The 17967-nt window shown below is 40.9% G+C and overlaps 1 protein-coding gene across 2 annotated transcripts in view; it reads left to right on the top strand.

Moving 5' to 3' along the window:
• rassf7a (Ras association domain family member 7a) overlaps positions 1-17608 on the top strand; it is a 37320-nt gene extending 19712 nt beyond the window's left edge. For both annotated transcript variants that reach the window (XM_005737679.1, XM_005737678.1), the window contains exons 2-6: positions 12028-12225; positions 12926-13854; positions 15454-15613; positions 15705-15812; positions 17459-17608. In XM_005737679.1, the coding sequence (XP_005737736.1) occupies positions 12123-12225; positions 12926-13854; positions 15454-15613; positions 15705-15812; positions 17459-17490 (1332 nt within the window). In that variant the 5' untranslated portion in view covers positions 12028-12122 and the 3' untranslated portion in view covers positions 17491-17608. The remainder of the gene's footprint in view (positions 1-12027; positions 12226-12925; positions 13855-15453; positions 15614-15704; positions 15813-17458) is intronic.
• Positions 17609-17967: the final 359 nt, after the last annotated feature.

Below are 17967 nucleotides of genomic sequence, written 5' to 3'. Positions count from 1 at the left end.
CACACACACACACACACACACACACACACACACACACACACACACACACACACACACACACACACAGGCCTTTTCTTCGCCTGTTTTATCTGAAGAGGCAAAGACAAACACAGCAGACCTGTAGTTTCAGCAGAGAGGTTATAATTACTGAGAGGAAGGGAGGATTTAAAAAAGGAATTTCACTGTGGCTCTGTTTTGAGATTTTTTAGAAACCTCTCTTTTCAAGAGCACCTGGCTTTTTACTTTTTATGTGTGAGTTGTAAAGCTGTACAGAAATTTGTGGACTGATTATAAACAAGTGTTGAAGTCTTTTGATCCTTGAAGTTGGAGAGGCATTTCCCTGAGGCAGTGAGGCTTTTTTGTTTTTTATGCCAACTTTTCTGAATTGTGCTTACTTTTGTCCTCAGTTATCCCTTTCAGGGGAAGCTGTTGAAATAATTCGAGGTCACCGAGTGACACAAATAGCCACAATCTCCCTTCATTCATCTAACATGTTCAGGTCAGAGGTTATCTAAAGCCATCTACTCTCAGAACCACGCAGACTTGGTCCACCTTAGGATATGTTCCCAAGTAAGCCCAGCTGGCTATAAAGTTCATCTGAGTCAATGTTTTCATGTCTTATCAGGATAAACTTCTTGTGACATTGTCAAACCAATAGCGTCGTATTTCCTGTCGCTATTTGACACCAGTGGCAGGTTACTGTTGCTGAGGTAATGAACAATCTGTGTCTGTTTGTAGGCTTGAGACGCATGGACAGACACTCAATGTGTAGTCATTATACTGCGGTAAACATCTTATTCCCGCTAGGATGGTCATGTGACCGTTTGTGTTTGTGTGAATCTGTGAATATGTGTGAGAGTGAGCGAGCAAGCAGCAAGTTGCTCCCTTGCTGAACCAGCCATGCTATACCGATTCTCTGCACACAGAGCTCTCTGGGCAGTAAATAACACGGTGCCTCAGCCGGGGGACCTGGAAAGGTCCACGAGGGGGGTCAAGACTCCAACAAGAAAGCGAAAAAAATATCTGCTTCTGGGAGCAGAGATAGTAAATCATCATATAGGACAGGAGAGAGGCAGGTGGATCTGACAGATTTGCCCGTCATGCTGAGAGGCTTGACGGTAGACCTGTCATTGAATGTTGATATGGTAGATCAAGCATAAAACATGCAAAACAAACCACCATTGCTCATGGGTAGATGTAGGTAAAACAAAAATTCTCTGGAAACTTTTGGTCTGAGAGATTCGCTTATACATCCTCTTATAAATACACCAAACATGACAACATTACAGCCTATACATGATATTGCTACTTCATTTTGATTGAAGTACAAAAACAGGTTCTAAGTAAACAAAGTTACAAGAGTCTAATGATCCTGTAAGCCAGAGGTAGGCAACTCTAGGCCTCGAGGGCCAGTGTCCTGCAGGTTTTAGATCTCTCCCTGTGTCAACACACCTGAATCAAGTGGTTAGTTCATTCCCAGGCCTCTGGAGAACTTCAAGAAATGTTGGGGAGGTAATTTAGCCATTTGAATCAGCTGTGTTGGATCAAGAAGAAATCTAAAACCTGCAGGACACCAACACTTGAGCCCTGGAGTTGCCTACCCTTGCTGTAAGCGGTATCAGTACGTTTCATGCAACCCTAGGGAGTTGAGTCTTCATCACCTGTACAGTTTACTTTACTGCACTTCCTTTAACCCTGTGACACCAAAACTGGTCCTTTATTTCATCCAGAGAGATAAGCAGATATAGGAAAGATACAGACATATTTTCAGCATCAGATTACCGTCATACCTGGGCCCTGCTCCAAGACTTAACTTTACTGAGTTTCCTGGATATCTTATCTGGGTAAAACCCTTAAAAGTGGAGCATGTCATAAGTGTTATTTATAAGATATATATTTTTTGTAAGTTTTATTTTGATATATCTCACATTTGGTATTTCCATCTTTATGCTTGCTACTTTTAATATTCCTTCATTAAGAAACACCTCGTCATTGTTCCATCTTGTCCTTGTTGTCCTTGTTATTCCAAAAGGGTAGCTAACATATCTCTCACAAGTATACTCAGCCACAGGATCCTTGTCAGTTTGTGTATATACTTGTGTATCCATACCAAAGATCACCGTGGTGATCATGTGGAAGATCTTAGTCCCAAAGGTGCTCCAAGGATGCTGGAAATCGGCACCCTGCCCTCCTACTTTTTTCTGATGCACACATCCGTCTGCTGCACTGCTCGGGCATCGTCGTTACTCCTCTCAAAGTAATGATGGGGAGAGAAAGTCATGCGTGACACCACCTTCCCATCAAACTATAAATCATCTGAACCTTATGATCTGCTTGCAACACAGGTATTTCATCGTTCACTTTCTGTGCAGTTGAGTATAAAACTCAAAATTATACTATTAAGAGCACTGCGTATAAGAAACAGGTCTGAAAGCTCGTATCAATTTCAATTGTATTGTTTGATCTTCTCTGTACTTAGAGTTTGACTTATCCTGTAAAAATAAGCACACATTTTTAATGTAGCTTGTTTTTTATTTATTTATTTTATTTAAATAGTTAAATATATATATCTTGAATGTACTCCCTAAGTTACTCTGGATCTTTTTTATCTTTTAATGTTTATTTGCTCCACTCTCTGACTGGTGTTTTGTTTGACTCATGTAACATTTAGACCACACACATGTGACATCGCAGTTCTGTGACGCATTGTAAATACCAAAGTGTTTACCTGTTTAAACCCTTAGGAGCCTTTATCTTAGCGCACACAAATAGCGTCTTTGTGGAATGAATCTCCTTTCCTGCAGATCTTATCTTTGTAGCAAGACTTAACAAGGTCCTGCTGCAATATTCTACCTTTAGTTTTACTTACACACAGCCACGCACACGCACACTCTTGGTTGCTCTCACTCTATGGCTGTGCTGTATTCCTAGCTAAAGGCCAGGCATGTTGAAACTCCCTAGGTAAATACTGTAAAGGTGTGAGGATGAGTGTTTTGCATAGCTGAAGGTCCTTAGCGATGGAATAACATGTTAATTTGTACAGCTGGTGGCTGCTTCTCAAACTTTCTGGCTGTCTTTCAATGATTGTCACGGTCGGGACCCGGCTTTCAGTTTCAAAGTCGAGTCTAATCAAAACCAGCAGTGAATGGACTGCATTAGCTATAGTAGTCACATGTGAACTGCCCATGTAATGTTCACGGCCTGTGAAAAGAGACAAGTGGAATTCCTCACTTTGATCTGTGAAAACATGCTTCACACAGAGAGATGTATGTGCTGGAGTTGTGTGTTTTTTTTGTTGTAATAGTTCATCCCTGTGCAAGAATGAGCACCTGCTGTATCCTTAAGTAATAACTGCCTCACCTAACAGGCAAACAGACCTGTGATGGACGGGTGTGTTGATAATGATGATCTGATGCTTTGAGATTTCTTTTGTGCTATTTTTGTTGCTGCAACACAGATATAGATATATAGATATATAGAGATATAGATATATAGATAGTAGAGGTGGGAATCACCATACATCCCACGATACGATATTATCACAATACTTAACGCACGATATGATATTATTGCGTTTTTTTGTTGTTGTTTTTTTTAAATATCTGCGATATTCAGATTCTGTAAATAAAGGTAAACTTTATCAATATTCATTTTATCTAATATCAAAGTCTCGCACTCAGGCTTTCTCTCATTTCAGTTTTATTGTTGACAAACGGAACGGTTTGTATTACATACTAGTCCAACTTAACTGAATGCAACCATCTGGTACAATTATAGCTATTCTGAACTATGCAATTTATGAAAACTATGTAGCCCATTCAGCAACTGAAGAATTTGAAAGTAAATTAAAACAAAATATAATTTTACATTAAATAAAAAAGTTTTAAACTTAATTAAAATAAAACATGTCTTAAATTAAAATAAGTAACTGTCATGTTTATTGCTGCCAAAAAAAGTTAAACACATTTGGACAGTGAAGGAATGTCAGGATTCTTGCTCAGAAAAAGGATCAACATGCTCTGAAGTCAGAGCACAAAAACTTTTTTTGTAACAAAATATCGATTTCTGCTGTACCTGTATCGATACATTATTAGCAAACAAAATATCACGATACTACACGGTATCGATTTTTCCCCCACCCCTAATAGATAGATAGATAAAAAATTTTATTTTTTTCTTCAAACTTGAGCAACTAATGGTAACTCCCTTCAGCTTATATAAGGACTGACGAGTGTATGTTGCATCATGGATTGCATGGACTTAGTAGAGTGTGATGAACAAAACACCACCTCTCTCAGTTCGGAGGCTCTAAAGTCAAAGGAGTTACTAATTCCATGTACTTTAAATACAGTTAATCATATCAAATGATAAAAAGTAATTAGACGGGGCTCAATACTTAGTTATAAAGATTGCATGTTGTCAACCCTAATCATTGTTTTGCTCTTTTGCATTCGAGGCCTTATTCTGATTTTGCTTTAAGATCTAGGAAAAAAAACGAGAAAACAAAAAAACAAGAGTAAATAATTGATATGAGCAGACATGGAAGCGACCTTTAAATTACTAATGAGTTTAGCGTCAAACTTGTGACACTGGAGGATAGCTTTCCTCCTCAATGGCACATGCATGGGCACATGGGCACATAAATAACATGTGCTGGAAAATTCAAGACTACAAATTTTCCACTTATGTACTGTGTAAATTGCATTTGTTAAATTAGTGGGTTCAAGCATAATCATTTTTGAGTCAGGCTCCCTGGTGTCTATACTTATTCTCATGTAACGTATTATTTAGTCTATCTGCTAACTGAATATCTTCTTCTGCGTGTCTGTTCGTAGGCTATATATGACCATGTACTTATTGCGCATCCTATATAAGTGGGTCTGCCACTACTATGTGTTTTATATGAGTTTGGCTGGGAACAGTGATATCCTCCTTCCCTGGCAAGCACTGCTGAGTCAGGTTGGGAGTATATAATTACATATGGGTATCCATCAGCAGTCAGAAAGTCTTCTTCTATGGCTCACCCAACAATATAAACTCCTGTGCTTGCAGGGCTCAGCTTGCAGGCAACCAAACCAGTCATCCTGAGCTGAGCTCTCAGTGGAGGCCAGCTTTGCTTGACCTCTCATTGGCTATGTGAAAAGGACTTTATTATCATTCTCACCATTAGCTGCTGGCTCTATGGGCAGATCCATGAGTCAGCGCAAACAAATATGTCCCCTGTAATGTATTCACCTCCGCTCGGCTTCCAGGCTTGAAGCAAACAAGTGAATGGCGACTGCCAAATCAGGTATGAGTAAGTATTCATCACAGTGCGGTGAATAATGCAGTATTGTTGTATTGCGGCCAGGCCTGTGTAAACTATTGTGGCCACGTGCTTATAGGTGTCTAGTTTATTGGCTTACAGTGAAATCCAAAAGTGTGCCACGAGTTCTTTAAATTTCCAGAGTAGAATAATAAAAGCAAAACCTACTTTCTTGGGCCATCGGTCCATTTTGTTTTCATCGCTTTTCAAATTCATAATCGCGTTAGGATTGGAGCCTCTCCAGGCTGGTGTTGCGTGAGAATTTGTAATTTCAAGAACTGAATTTGAACAAATGTTCTTTGTATGACATCTACATATGCTCTTCCTCCCTTGTGGTTAAGGGCAGGTTACGATTTGTCACTGTGAGTGCTGCTGGTGATTCACGGTGAGTGCTGTTTTTACACAGTGTGACTGCAGGGGTATTGACTGCCAAGGGTGATGGCAAGACTCTGAACGGCCATTTCAAGGTGTCCTTCAAGTGGAAGTAATTGAGTTTAAGCTGTAAACTCTCACTGATCATCAGTTGCATGCTTAACGCAAGGACAGCTTGTATTTTATTTTAGATATATGTAGGATGCAGTGAGTTGCACCATCTGATTTAGAGTTAACATTTAAAAAAGAGCAAAGCAAATGACATTACTAATCTATATCAAGATCAACTTTTTAAATGTGTATAATCACCCTCATGAAGCTCATTTTTAGCAGCTTTTTATAACTACTCTGATTCTATTAATACTATATTGTTTCCTATATTTGCCCTTGCAAAGGTTCTGCCTGTGTTAATGAACCACTGATCCACTTTCACTGAGATTTCACACTTGGATTAGGTAATCATTATAATGGAGAAGGCTAAAAGGCTGGAGTGACAGATCCCTGTATGGAAGTATGACAACCAAAGCTTATTAATGCTGTTTCTGATTCTTTTGCGCTCAGTCATTAGCATGTCAATGGAGTAGAAACACAGGCAGACGGGGGGCATTTTCAAAAGGGCTTGTCAGTAACAAGCACTTGGACTTTTTTCTGAGAAATATTTACCAAAATAATGTACTGTGAAAAACTGCATTATTCATCACGTGTGTTGAAGCTTCACTGAAGCTTTGCTAGTAGAAACCCAGGCAATTGTTCAGTCTCTAATCAGCAAACATCGTGTCTGGAGCCTGGCCCTGGACTGTGAGGAAGAAGTGTCACCATCAGTGTCACACATAATTTTACACATAAGGCTACCCTAATGCTCGCATTAAATTAAATGTGACTTTGCAAGAGGAAACCAATGTTTATTCTCAAACGTAGAAGAAATGTTTCCATGTGTCACTTACTGACCCTTTTTAGAATTGCTTTCCTAGCACCTAAACAAACTTATTGACCACTAGAGAGGTGTGTATACATGGAAACTTTAGTGTTAATTTGTGCAGTAGAAGCCCTCACCCCTTGTAAATGTACAGCACTTTCCTCACAATACTCAGTGTGCCTCTGTCTGCTGCTGGCACTTGGTCCCTGCTGATAATAACTTATGCAAAGGAGCTGCTGGTGTCCGTTGGAGAATTTAGAAAGCGTTTCTTACATGTTTTCATCATGTAAGGTTTGGAAGGAGCTCTGTTAAAGATACAATCGCTGCTGATAAATACATGAGGCTAGGCTAGGCTTGTTAGCGTTATTAATTTAAAGCAACTCCCTGAATACCTTCTAATTGTGCCTGAAGGCTGAGTTGATCCGGGATTGCACAGATGTTTTATCCAGTACAGTACAGTTCAATCCCAGAGGCAACTTTTAGTTAAGAATGTGCAGGTGGAAGAAGAGAGATTTAAATGTATGGGTACTGGGACTACTAATGATTTTTTTTTCTCTTTAAATTCAGTTGCTTTTTCCGTCATAGTTCTCCTGTTCAGATATGACCTATCATTGGCCTTATCAGTGAATACATGAACAGTTTAATGTGTAAATTAAGAACATTTCCATTTTTTAGTTTGTGTCCGTTGCAGCTCTTTTGCAGCCAGTGTGCAAGACAATTGAGATTTCAACATGTAAAACCAGTTCTATTTGCTGAGGCTAAAGAACACTTTTCTGCCACTGTGAACAATTTTAGTGCTGTTCTCAACTGATTGTGTCATGGAACTTTTTGTTCTCATCTTTCTGTGCAACATAACCTGTGCTGACGTAGTAGATACTGAAAAATGAAATAGGAGGAGGTGTGACAAAGAATGCGAAACAAGGAAGCCAGGCAGAATGAAATAAAATATCTGTATTCCATTTTATTGGTGGTAACAGTGCTTATCTGTGGTAACACTCCAGAATGGCAGTAAAAGCTGGTGTGTCAGACGACTCAGCGATGCCAGAGGCCACAAAAGAGACAGCATTGTCTGCTGAGTGTAGAACCAGAGCAACAATAGTCTCTCTGCAGTTTAGATGAGACCAGGCTGTCCTGTGCCAGCGTGTTGCTGTCTCTTTGAGTGTTTGTCTTTGCCAACCTGGAACAGAGTGGCACTGAGGGCCTAGCTTCTCCCAGTACTCTTAATTGTCCTTTAACAACAATATTTATCCTATTATATACATGTAAAAAAGCGTGGGACAGGGTCTTATTTCCCCTGCGTATACTGATAGGGATAAATGTTTGCATGCATTTGTTGCTACGATCCATTGACAAATGCGATGTAAACTCTGCCCTTTACTCCTGCCATTGTTCCTCAGACTCGTGTTGCTGCCCTTACTCCCAGCTGGAGCAGATTCTTATAAAGATAAGCCTACACGGTCTGTCTTCTTTTTGTGAACTCCCAAACATATACAGGCATGCATTCCCAACCTTTGACCACTGCATGTGCATGCCACAGGGTTGTGTACTGCCCCTGCACACACACTCACATTCATATTACACACCCACACGTAGCCTCGAGCATTTAGGAGCTCTAGTACATTATTAACCCTGCTTGGAATTTTTCTGCAAAGCTTTTGTTTCCGCAGGTTTCCTAATATTGTGTATGACTAACAGAAATGACTTGTTCAGACCTTTAGAAAGGAAATTGAAGGTTAAGGTGTGTCTGCCCAGCTGCATCAAACCAAGTGCATTGTGCTTGAGTGTCAGCTTTTATGTCTTTACATGTCTTGTGTGTTTATATGTATGTAGGAAAAAAGGGGATTTGGAGATTGGGTGTCTTTCAAAACACTTGATTCCTGTCTGAGCAGCCTCAAATGTTTGAACTTTAGGGTTTTTTTTTTTGGGTCCTTGTGACGTAAATGTCGTTATTGGACCACGACTAAGGTGGTCCATTGACAGCGTGGACTCGTTTGTGGAGAATTTACATTACAATGCACCAACTACGCATGCGTCCAGGCAGCAAATTTCAAGCGGACTTCAAAGAAGTATAACAGGAGTGGCTAACTCGGTCTTCTGGTCTCCTGCTGTCCATATATGCAACCAAGTATAATCTAGGCTTTAAGTTCCCATCAGTTCACAGCTTGAGACAGATCAAGCCTTGTGTATTTGCAGTGCTGTGATAAAAGCCACTTTTTCTTTTAGTCAAATTTACAAAGCAGATGGGAGACCTGTATTGAAGAGACACAAACGGAGGCATAGACAGGGTGATGAAAGACACAAAGCAGGTTTGCTAGATGGATGAGTGATAATAAGGGTGGCACATTTTCTCTACCACTCTCTTTTTTTAAACTGTCAGCATTTTTTCTTACATATTCGTTGGCTTTCTCATTTATGCACTGTCACTGTCTTTCTTTATCTTTCATTATATAAAAATGACTTATGTGTTTTCCTTGTGAAATTCACCAGATGAGCTCCTCAAGTGGCTCTTTTGCGAGTGTGTTCTTATCTGAGCTTGGAGTCAGAGATTATTGATTACTGTTTATTTCTCTTCAGGGGATTTGTGACTGGTCAGAGTTTCAGTGAAAATTGCAACCTGTTTTTTGTCATGGGTAAAGTAAAGTTGGGTATGTGATGTATTATTTTTTTTTCCATTAGAATTGGGTAGGGTGGGTCAATGTGAGTTTAAGGTGTACGGTTGGAATTTAATTCCCATGTGGGGCCAAAACTGATTGGTAACACTAAAAACATTTACTTTTCTGTTGCTGCAGCAACTACACAACAGGAGAGTCACTTCCTACATTTAGAATGAGTCACTCACACGGATTCATTAACCTTGATAGTTTGCCAAGTGAAGCGTTGGAGAATGTTGAGTACATTTAAGCTTAATTATTTATGTTTTCGTTGTCTTTTATTCCTGCTGATTTACAAGCTTTTGTTGTCCTTTCTGCCTTATTAGGTATAATAGTGAAGTAATAAAGCTCACAAAGTAAAATAAATGAAGGATGACTCTGAGTGATTGCCTTCACACCACCATCTGCTCAGCTGTGAATGCTACTCTGCTGCATGTGCTGCCAGACAGTCCTGAGATTATTGGAAACAGTGGATTTGCTGCCTGAATAACTATTGCCAACTGGACTCTGTTCTACAAGACACACATAAGATGTGTGTCAGGCAATATATAAGGCAGCTGATATCTGTAATAGGCTAAAATCAGGCTCTAGCATGTTTAGAGGCTCATAACATGTGCACAGCAAACTGCAGCTGGTGTTTGTCCATAGCATTTGCATGTTTATGTGTTATATTTTCAGTGTATTCCCACTCTTTATCTTTGGTGATTTTAGTCCATGTTTTTAATGGTACCTTTGGTTCTCCTCCTCCTGTTTTTCCACGAGAACTGACACAGGACTCCAGAGCTGTTCTGAGAAAATGAGCTGGGTCAGGCGGATGTCTGGTTGTCAGTGTTGCTCTGCCTTTGACAAAAAGAATAGACAGCAACCTGAGACTAACAGGCCCGTTTGTTTCCTGTTAGTTTATCACATTTCACTAGCCAGGAGGTACAAGAGCTAAATATCACGGGAGAGTGACATTCTGTGCTGGGAGATGTTTCTGTGTTTGTATTCTCATGTAATCTGATTGTTATGGTGCATAAAAATCTTGGATGTCTAATGTAGGAAGTTTTAGATGAGGTGCTGCGAAGAAGTTGCAGAATTAGCCTTAATGTCAAGAGCTCAACCTCTCCTTTAGCTCCGTTTCTGTTTCTCTCAGGGTTGTTTCCGATCCATGATGGTGCCTTCCTATAAATTAAAGTTTGGTTTCCAGCCTTTAGTTTTCATTCCCATGCTTGAAAATGAATGTTTCTTCAAGTTCATATGTATGTGTTCATAAAAAGCCTCAGAGCTAAAATAAACGATTGTCTACACATTCTGTCAACCTGTTAAGCTTGATTGTGCATTACAACATAGCACACCGTGTGCCCACTCAAAGAAGAGCGTTGACATCTTTGCTTGCGTTGACATTTCTGGCGTTGGAGTTTGATAAGCACTCCCTTTTTCATATCAGGTTTCATTCCAGATGAAATCATCATACACGTTTCATCCAAATAATTTTTACCTCGTGTGATCATCCATCACTATCTCCCGCTTTATTTCCTATGATCTCATTGTATGTGATCAATCTCTAAGCTATGTGTTTTGGTGCCACATTCTGGGATGCTGTTGCCACATCCATCGGGTCTGTGATGCTGTTTAGATGCCAAACAAATGGTAAATGGCCTGTATTTGTATTTGCCGGGGAGCAGAGTTCTTGTTTGGCATCTAAACAGCGCAGAAGTAATGGTAGTGTGGACCAGGCAGGTCAGAGGAAGGGTGGGGCGAGGTCTTCGTTAAGAAAAACAGGAATTCTTCCGGCTGGAAGATGAAGTCAGTGCATTCCTCCAGAGCAGCTCCCAATAGTCAGTGGAGCATTGAAGGAAGGCCATGGTGAATGCTGGGGCTCAGTTTTAAACACCTCCCATTGAAAACCAGAGAGACAGACAGAAAGAGAACACCATCTGTCACACTGTTTGGTAAAGAGTTGCCTTTTACCCACCTAGGCTACACTTGCTGTGCCAAGTCCTTACAGATAACTCTGCCTGAGGCCTTTTTATGTGTACGACAGTGTTTTATTACCTTGTTTTGAAGTGTAGCTGTAAAAGTACAGACTGACAGCAGGACTGCACATAATGAAATTTCTTTAGGTTAAACCTGCTGCCTGGATGTGTTTTAGACTACCCGCTGATCAACTGTGGACGTCTGATGAAACCTACTTGTGGTCCTGCTGAGGCCCGACAAACTGAACACACGTACACACATTTGTTCCATCTCTCCTGCTATGTTTCGTACTCTCCCAAACACCCTCTTCAAAACATAGACACACTTGAGTTGCTCCACTTTCCCTGTCTGTTCCCCTCGGCACTAAGCTATCATAACGGCTTTGAAGGAGGGCAGCAGAGCGTTTAATTGGGTTACAGATTGGCATTTATGCTCCCAGGTCCACACGATACTGCCGGGCTTTTAACTAACCACTGGGAACTTAATAAAATGCCACAATGCTGTACCCATCAGCTGCCAGTCTTTTCTAATTCCATGATCCATGTCTCAGCACAGCAGATTTTGGATGTCAGTGCTGTTTGTTGTATAAACTGGTATTTCTACAAAACGTACAGTAAGTGAGGGCAATATGTACTGTACATCAACGTTTCGATGCATCATGTTTAGGTTATCAACAAGTTGTGTCCCATATGTTGGTGTTGGATTACATAAGCACATTGAGCTCACGTTTTTGTTTGCTGGGTATTCTTGTTACTTTGAGGAAACTTTGTTACAGTAGCACACCTCTTACTTTCTTCTCTGCTGTTTAATTTTTTTTTTCACAGAGTTAGTGCCATGCAGTGGTAAGCTGAGGAAAGCCAAGCTGAACTGATCTGCTCTGAAGACTTTCTTACCCTTCACCCTACCCTATCAGTCCCAGATGGAGCTCAAAGTGTGGGTGGATGGAGTAGTGCGGGTTGTCTGCGGTCTGTCCGAGGAGACTTCCTGTCAGGATGTGGTCATTGCTCTAGCACAGGCCATTGGTAAGTACCTCAAACGTTGTCATCATTTCATGACACCAGCTTATCTTTAAGCTTGCTTAGATAAAAGCTTGGCATTTAGATTTTTATGCATACACAAACAAGTGTACTGAAGCATCGCAGAATTGCCCTCATCCTGTTCTTTATTAACCTTTTTGCTCTCCGCTGACCCAAATCAAGTACGCTGCTGGATTGTCAGCAGGTCAGTTTGAATTTGAGCCGGCACTCTGTCCCTATATCCTCCGGCTTTATTTGAGCTATACGCTGCGGTAGGATTGAACAGAACTCCAGTTTTAGCGCTCTCCTCCTTCTATGAGCAAGCTGCTTGCCAAGTCATTAGGGAGGGTTTGTCCTAATTTCAAGGTCCTTGTGGAAACTTCAGTTTATTTGAACATTTTTCACATGTTGTGTGGCTCTTACGCAGCTGCCTTTTATTCCAGTCCACAGAGGCAGAGATTTAGACGTATCAGCATCGTCATAATGCATCTGATGTCATTTGTTCATTATTTAGAATTGGTACGAGGACATAACCCCACAGTTTTATTAAAAATAAAAGAGAGAAGCAACTAAGAATACAAAAAATTTGACTGATGTATATCATTTTTTAGGAATAAAAATATTGGTGTGCTACTTCTTTGTATGGAAATATTTAGGGTAGGAGGTTTTTTATAGTCACTCTTTATTTTTTCTGTCTTTGTCACAGGTCAGACAGGCCGTTATGTTCTTATTCAGCGTCTAAGGGACACAGAAAGGCAGCTGCTGGCCACAGAGAGGCCTCTGGAGTCTCTCGCAAAGTTGGGCCAACATGGCAATGAAGTTCAGTTCTTTCTACGTCGCACTGGCCCCAGCAGCAGTGATGGACCTGGCTCAAAACAAGAGAGACCTAATCCCCTTCCATTGCCTAAGCATCCTGAACCAGAGCCTTTGAAACGTAGCCAGCCTAAAAAAGCCCTGACCTTTAACTTGGGGCCTTCCACCTCTCCTAAGACCAAGGCCAAACAACTTAAGAGGTCTCCACGGGACTCTCCAGAACAAAGAGCCTCCCCCTCTCCTTCATCCAGCCCTCTGTCCCCTCATATGTCATCCCCTTCTCCCTCACTACCTATAGGCCCTTCAAAAGATGAAGTATTCAGGAAAGTTCTTCAGCAACAGGAGAGACTAAGAGCCATTGAGGCCCAGCTAGAAGCCCTAGAGAGGGAGTCACACACCTGGGAGCGTCCCTACCCATCTCCATGTCCCTCACCTGTTTCTGATGCTCGTTTGCAAGACGAGATGGACGCTTTGGAGCAAGCAATGCGAAGGAACCAAGCAGAGCTTGCACATGAGCAGTACTGGGAGGAGGAGCTAAAAGCCGAGGTAGAAAGCGAGCGAGGAATGCGAAGGAAGCTTGGAGAGCTCCATACAAAGCTAGATGACTGTGGACGGCGGCTCCATGAATTCTCAGTTCGCTCTGCTCAGCTGGAGGAAGAGATCCAGCGGGAAACCCAGACACAAGGGAAAGCCACAGGACCTGAGGAGTCGTTTGACGCTGTAAGGGAAGAGTTACAAAGTCGAGAGAGACATGGGACAGAGCTAGAGGAACAGCTATCTGAGACTGACAAGGCTCTGGAGAAAGCAGAGTCTCTGTTGCAGGTAAGGAGAGAGGTCTGTGCTTTAGAAAAAGGGCTGTAACTCCACACAAGCCCTTCTGTTGTCATTTCAGGGGTGCAGTCCATACCCTTTTTTGTATTACTCAAAACAGTATTCATGTTATACACTCCAATAAACAGTATGTCACGAAGCCTCGTGCATATTGATGAAACTGCAGTAATATGATTGCTGAATGCTCATATTCTACCATGTCTGAAAGTGCTTCATTGTCATGAGCTATTTACAACCTAGCTTAACTGGTTTAGCAGGTATCATCTTTTATGTATCGCACTTTCTAAATACGTGGTTACTGACTGTGTTTATATTATGTCGGCTTATATATGCATATTGTATTGTTTATAGATTAAAAAAAAATATTAAAAAGATTTGATTTGTAGAACAAAAGCCTCTTTTATTGGATCTATTTCTCAGCCTCAGCGTGTTGTAGTTTAGAAAGTCAGTTTGCTTTTGGTTGTCTTAGATGTGGCTTCATCAGTTTGAAGTGAAACGTGTGTTTCCTCTATGATAGTGATAGTTCAGTTTTTCAAATCCTCATGCACTGAAAGCCCAGAGTGTCCCATTCTTTGTCCTGTAGGCCACAATAAATATCAAAATATATCGTCACTCATGCTAATGGGGATGCATTTGTCATGAAACATTTTGCTGCGGAACAGAGGTGTCAGGTTTTTTCTTTTGGGGGGCGGATTGTACATGGCTGTATAAAAACACCAGGTCATAACAGGTAACCAACAGCACTGTGAGTGCTTATAATCCAAAAGTAGCGCCAAAGGCATTTTGCCACCCAGACAGTAATTGTATGGAGGGAATGAGAAACCAGTATTTCCTGTAAATGAAATATTAACCTGACAGGGTATAATAAACCTCCGTTCGTAGTAATGGAAAGGGTCTATGTCAGCTGATCGGTTGAGGCAGCCAGCCGAGTCTTTAAAGTGTTGGTGGTGATGAGCACAGTGTTCCTGCCATCAGACTAATGGAGGAAGACCTGCAGGTATGAACTGCCTCACCAGAATGTTGTGGTCCAACATCAATTACTCAGAGACACACACTTATTGGCTTGTTTGTGTGCACCTGAGTTCAGTCTGCGAGCCTAAAGGTGATGCCACTGCTTCACAATGTTCTTGAACACCAGCTTTTCAGTAATCTGAAGGCATCTGAAGACAGATTTAAAGGGAAAAAGCAAATGAGCTTTGGCCAGTATCTATTTATATGTTTGCATCAGGCTGCTTAAATCTGACTGAATCAGAAAAAGTGTCATGGCACTTGTGGTGATTTGATTATTCATTGCAACTGAAACTGTCTAGTGGTGACGTGATGGGCAGTAATCTTAATCAGTGACTGGAAGGGAGACTTTTAGAGTCTAGTGCCCCCTTGTGGTGAAAGCAAAAAACGTTCATTTATAAATGCAGTGATAAATTGTCCCTGCAATTGTGCAGACGGGACATATACCCACTACTAAACATCCTTAAATATGCATCCATACTTGAAAATGTGTAATAGTTTTATATGCTGCACCCACTTTCCTTTACAGGTAAAATACTTGTCTTAGATTTCTCTCACTGATCCACATTCTTCCCATTTCAGGACAAACAGGATGAGCTGGAGGAACTGAATAAGGAGCTGAGGCAGTGTAACCTGCAGCAGTTTATTCAACAGGCGGGTGTCCTGCCTGTTCAAACCAACTCACGCACAGAGCTTCAGGAGCAACTGGAGCAATTTCTACAGGATGGATACAGGGATGGAAGTAAGGAAACAAAACAATCCCTCAAATATTAATATTATGTTATGGTATACCTGATTTGTGTCATCTAAAGATATTTCTTCTTTTAACTCAGATCAGGGTGTAATTCAATTTGAATCTCCACCTCGTCCTACTGCAAAGCAGTTCCTGGGACATCCACGCAACCTTCAAAACCCTCTAGTGTCCAGCCTCAACCCTGAGGGTGTGTATGTGTGAGACCCCGCTGCTTCTCAAGTCCACAACCCTGCTCCTCTCCTGCCCTGCTCTGTCCATCCCTTGGTCCCAGAGCCCCTCACCCCTGCCATATTTTCTACCCCAGCTTGATTGGGTTTCGGGCTACAGCTGTCGTTTATGGTGTTGGGTAGTCGAAGCATCCCTATGGTGGCTGTCCCTGCTGCTTCCCAGCAGCTTTCCTCTGCTCTACATTTAAAGACATAAAGACCTCTATGGCTAATTTTCAGTCTTCTGCAGATTCTTGTCCTCAGCTTTTTACAGTATTCTTAGAAGTCCATCCAATTTGTCACATATTCCTGTATGCTTTAACTTTTGTGGGTCTGTTTACTCTGTCGATTTCCCTTACTCCTTGTTCTCCGCATCTTACTATATGCTTCTGTACTAACAGTAGCTGCTTTTGTTATCCTTTAATGCATTTAGGGATTTGCTGCTAACCCTTTTCCCCTCCTCTGTAATAACAGAGTGGCCTTTCCACCCTCGAGTCAATAATCGACTATCAACAGCTGCTTTTCAAAGTATTTCCATGTAACACAGCAATTGCACTGGGAATTACTGTGGCAGGCATTCTGATTGTGTTTGTTGTTTTTGTTTTGTTTTTTTTACTCTTGACATGAAAATACATGCCACCAATGTAATTTCAGTTTGCCTTTTATGTATGGATACTATTTATAAGAGGGATGTATCTATACAATGCCTTGTACTTTGGTGATGCTTGACCAAAGAGCAAGAGCCTTTTACGAGGGCTCTGCAAAATATATTGCACTGTCCCATTCTCTTCCCATGTGAAGCCTTGGTCCCTGTGTGCCTGCAAAGAAATGGTATCTTCCTGCTCTCTTTCTGGAGACAGTGAATCGTATTTGGTGAGCTTGTATCTCTCGCAAGTCCATTTTTGCCAAACTCCATGCTAAAAGAAGAGATTCATTTCAAAAGTAGTGCCACAGGACCAGGGTTTGTTAAGATGCTTTTCTTTTCCTCCACTGGAATGAATCCGCCTGGTTCCTTTGCTTTCGTCACACTTAACATTTGACCTGTCACAATTCGCACTGTACCTCAGTGTGCTGTAGATTTAGGATCAGCTTAGTTCACATACGTAGATTCCAATAACAATCATCAATCAAACAAACAATGGGAGCTATCATCCATAAGTGATCCTGCAAACCACCTTAAATCAATATTTATTGTGTCTTAGCACGTAATATCTCATTATATTATCTTTGTATGTGTCTGTTTGCTGACAGGTCAAAGTGACGTGTGTTGAAGTGTGCACTCTCTTTACCTTCTGCTGTGTGATGCGGTTTTCTTTTTGGGGTTATATCAATTCTCTCTCCTTTGGAAACAGACTGCATCCCAGTGCTTGTTATAGACACAGCTTGAAACTGCGTGTGTTCAATAATACTCATCTGACTGCAAAACTACAGTCATGGTGCTCAAGCCTTGTGGGAGCAGGAATGAACCCAGTGACTGGGTTTGGGTCTATCTGTGTTTCTCATAGGGTTATGTGAATATCTTGATTGACCCAAATCTCTCGTGTTGTGTCTTAGCTGAAAAGTGTTATTTTTTTCTTTCCCTCAATACAAAGGGATCATCATCCCCATATATTTTTGTGTCTTGCAGTCCTGACATCCCGAGACTCGTCATGGAGATAAAACATGGACCGCAGGGCCAAGGAAAAGTTGTTCACTGTTCTGTCACCATCACCTCTTATTTAACACTTTCCTTTGTAACGCTCATTTATTTTTTCAATATACCATGATATATATATATATATATGTATATAAATAAGACAAATATATTTACAGAGTTTTCCTACTGTAAACACTGCAGAGTATCTGTATGAAATGTAAAATAATTAGGAACCTTTGACCTAGAGAAATTATTGCAATAACTATGTATTTAAATATAATAAAATGTCCACAGTGTTTTAGATAAACTTTTATTGTCTGACTGGTTTTTGCTACACTCCTGTTCAAATTTTATTACAGACATATTTCTTTAAATGGTGCAGTCCATTAGAATCCACTTTCTAAAATGGACAGTGGCACACAGCATGCGAAATGCATTATGAATATATTATATGTACTGAAATATGCATGTTTTCCTCATAGCGGGTGGTACAGTACATG

Source organism: Pundamilia nyererei, unplaced genomic scaffold (assembly GCF_000239375.1).
Source record: "Pundamilia nyererei isolate P.nyererei 1_Seehausen unplaced genomic scaffold, PunNye1.0 scaffold00078, whole genome shotgun sequence".
NCBI lineage: Eukaryota > Metazoa > Chordata > Actinopteri > Cichliformes > Cichlidae > Pundamilia > Pundamilia nyererei.
The sequence above is the reverse complement of the archived record's forward strand: the minus strand, read 5'-3'. Positions and strand labels throughout refer to the sequence as shown.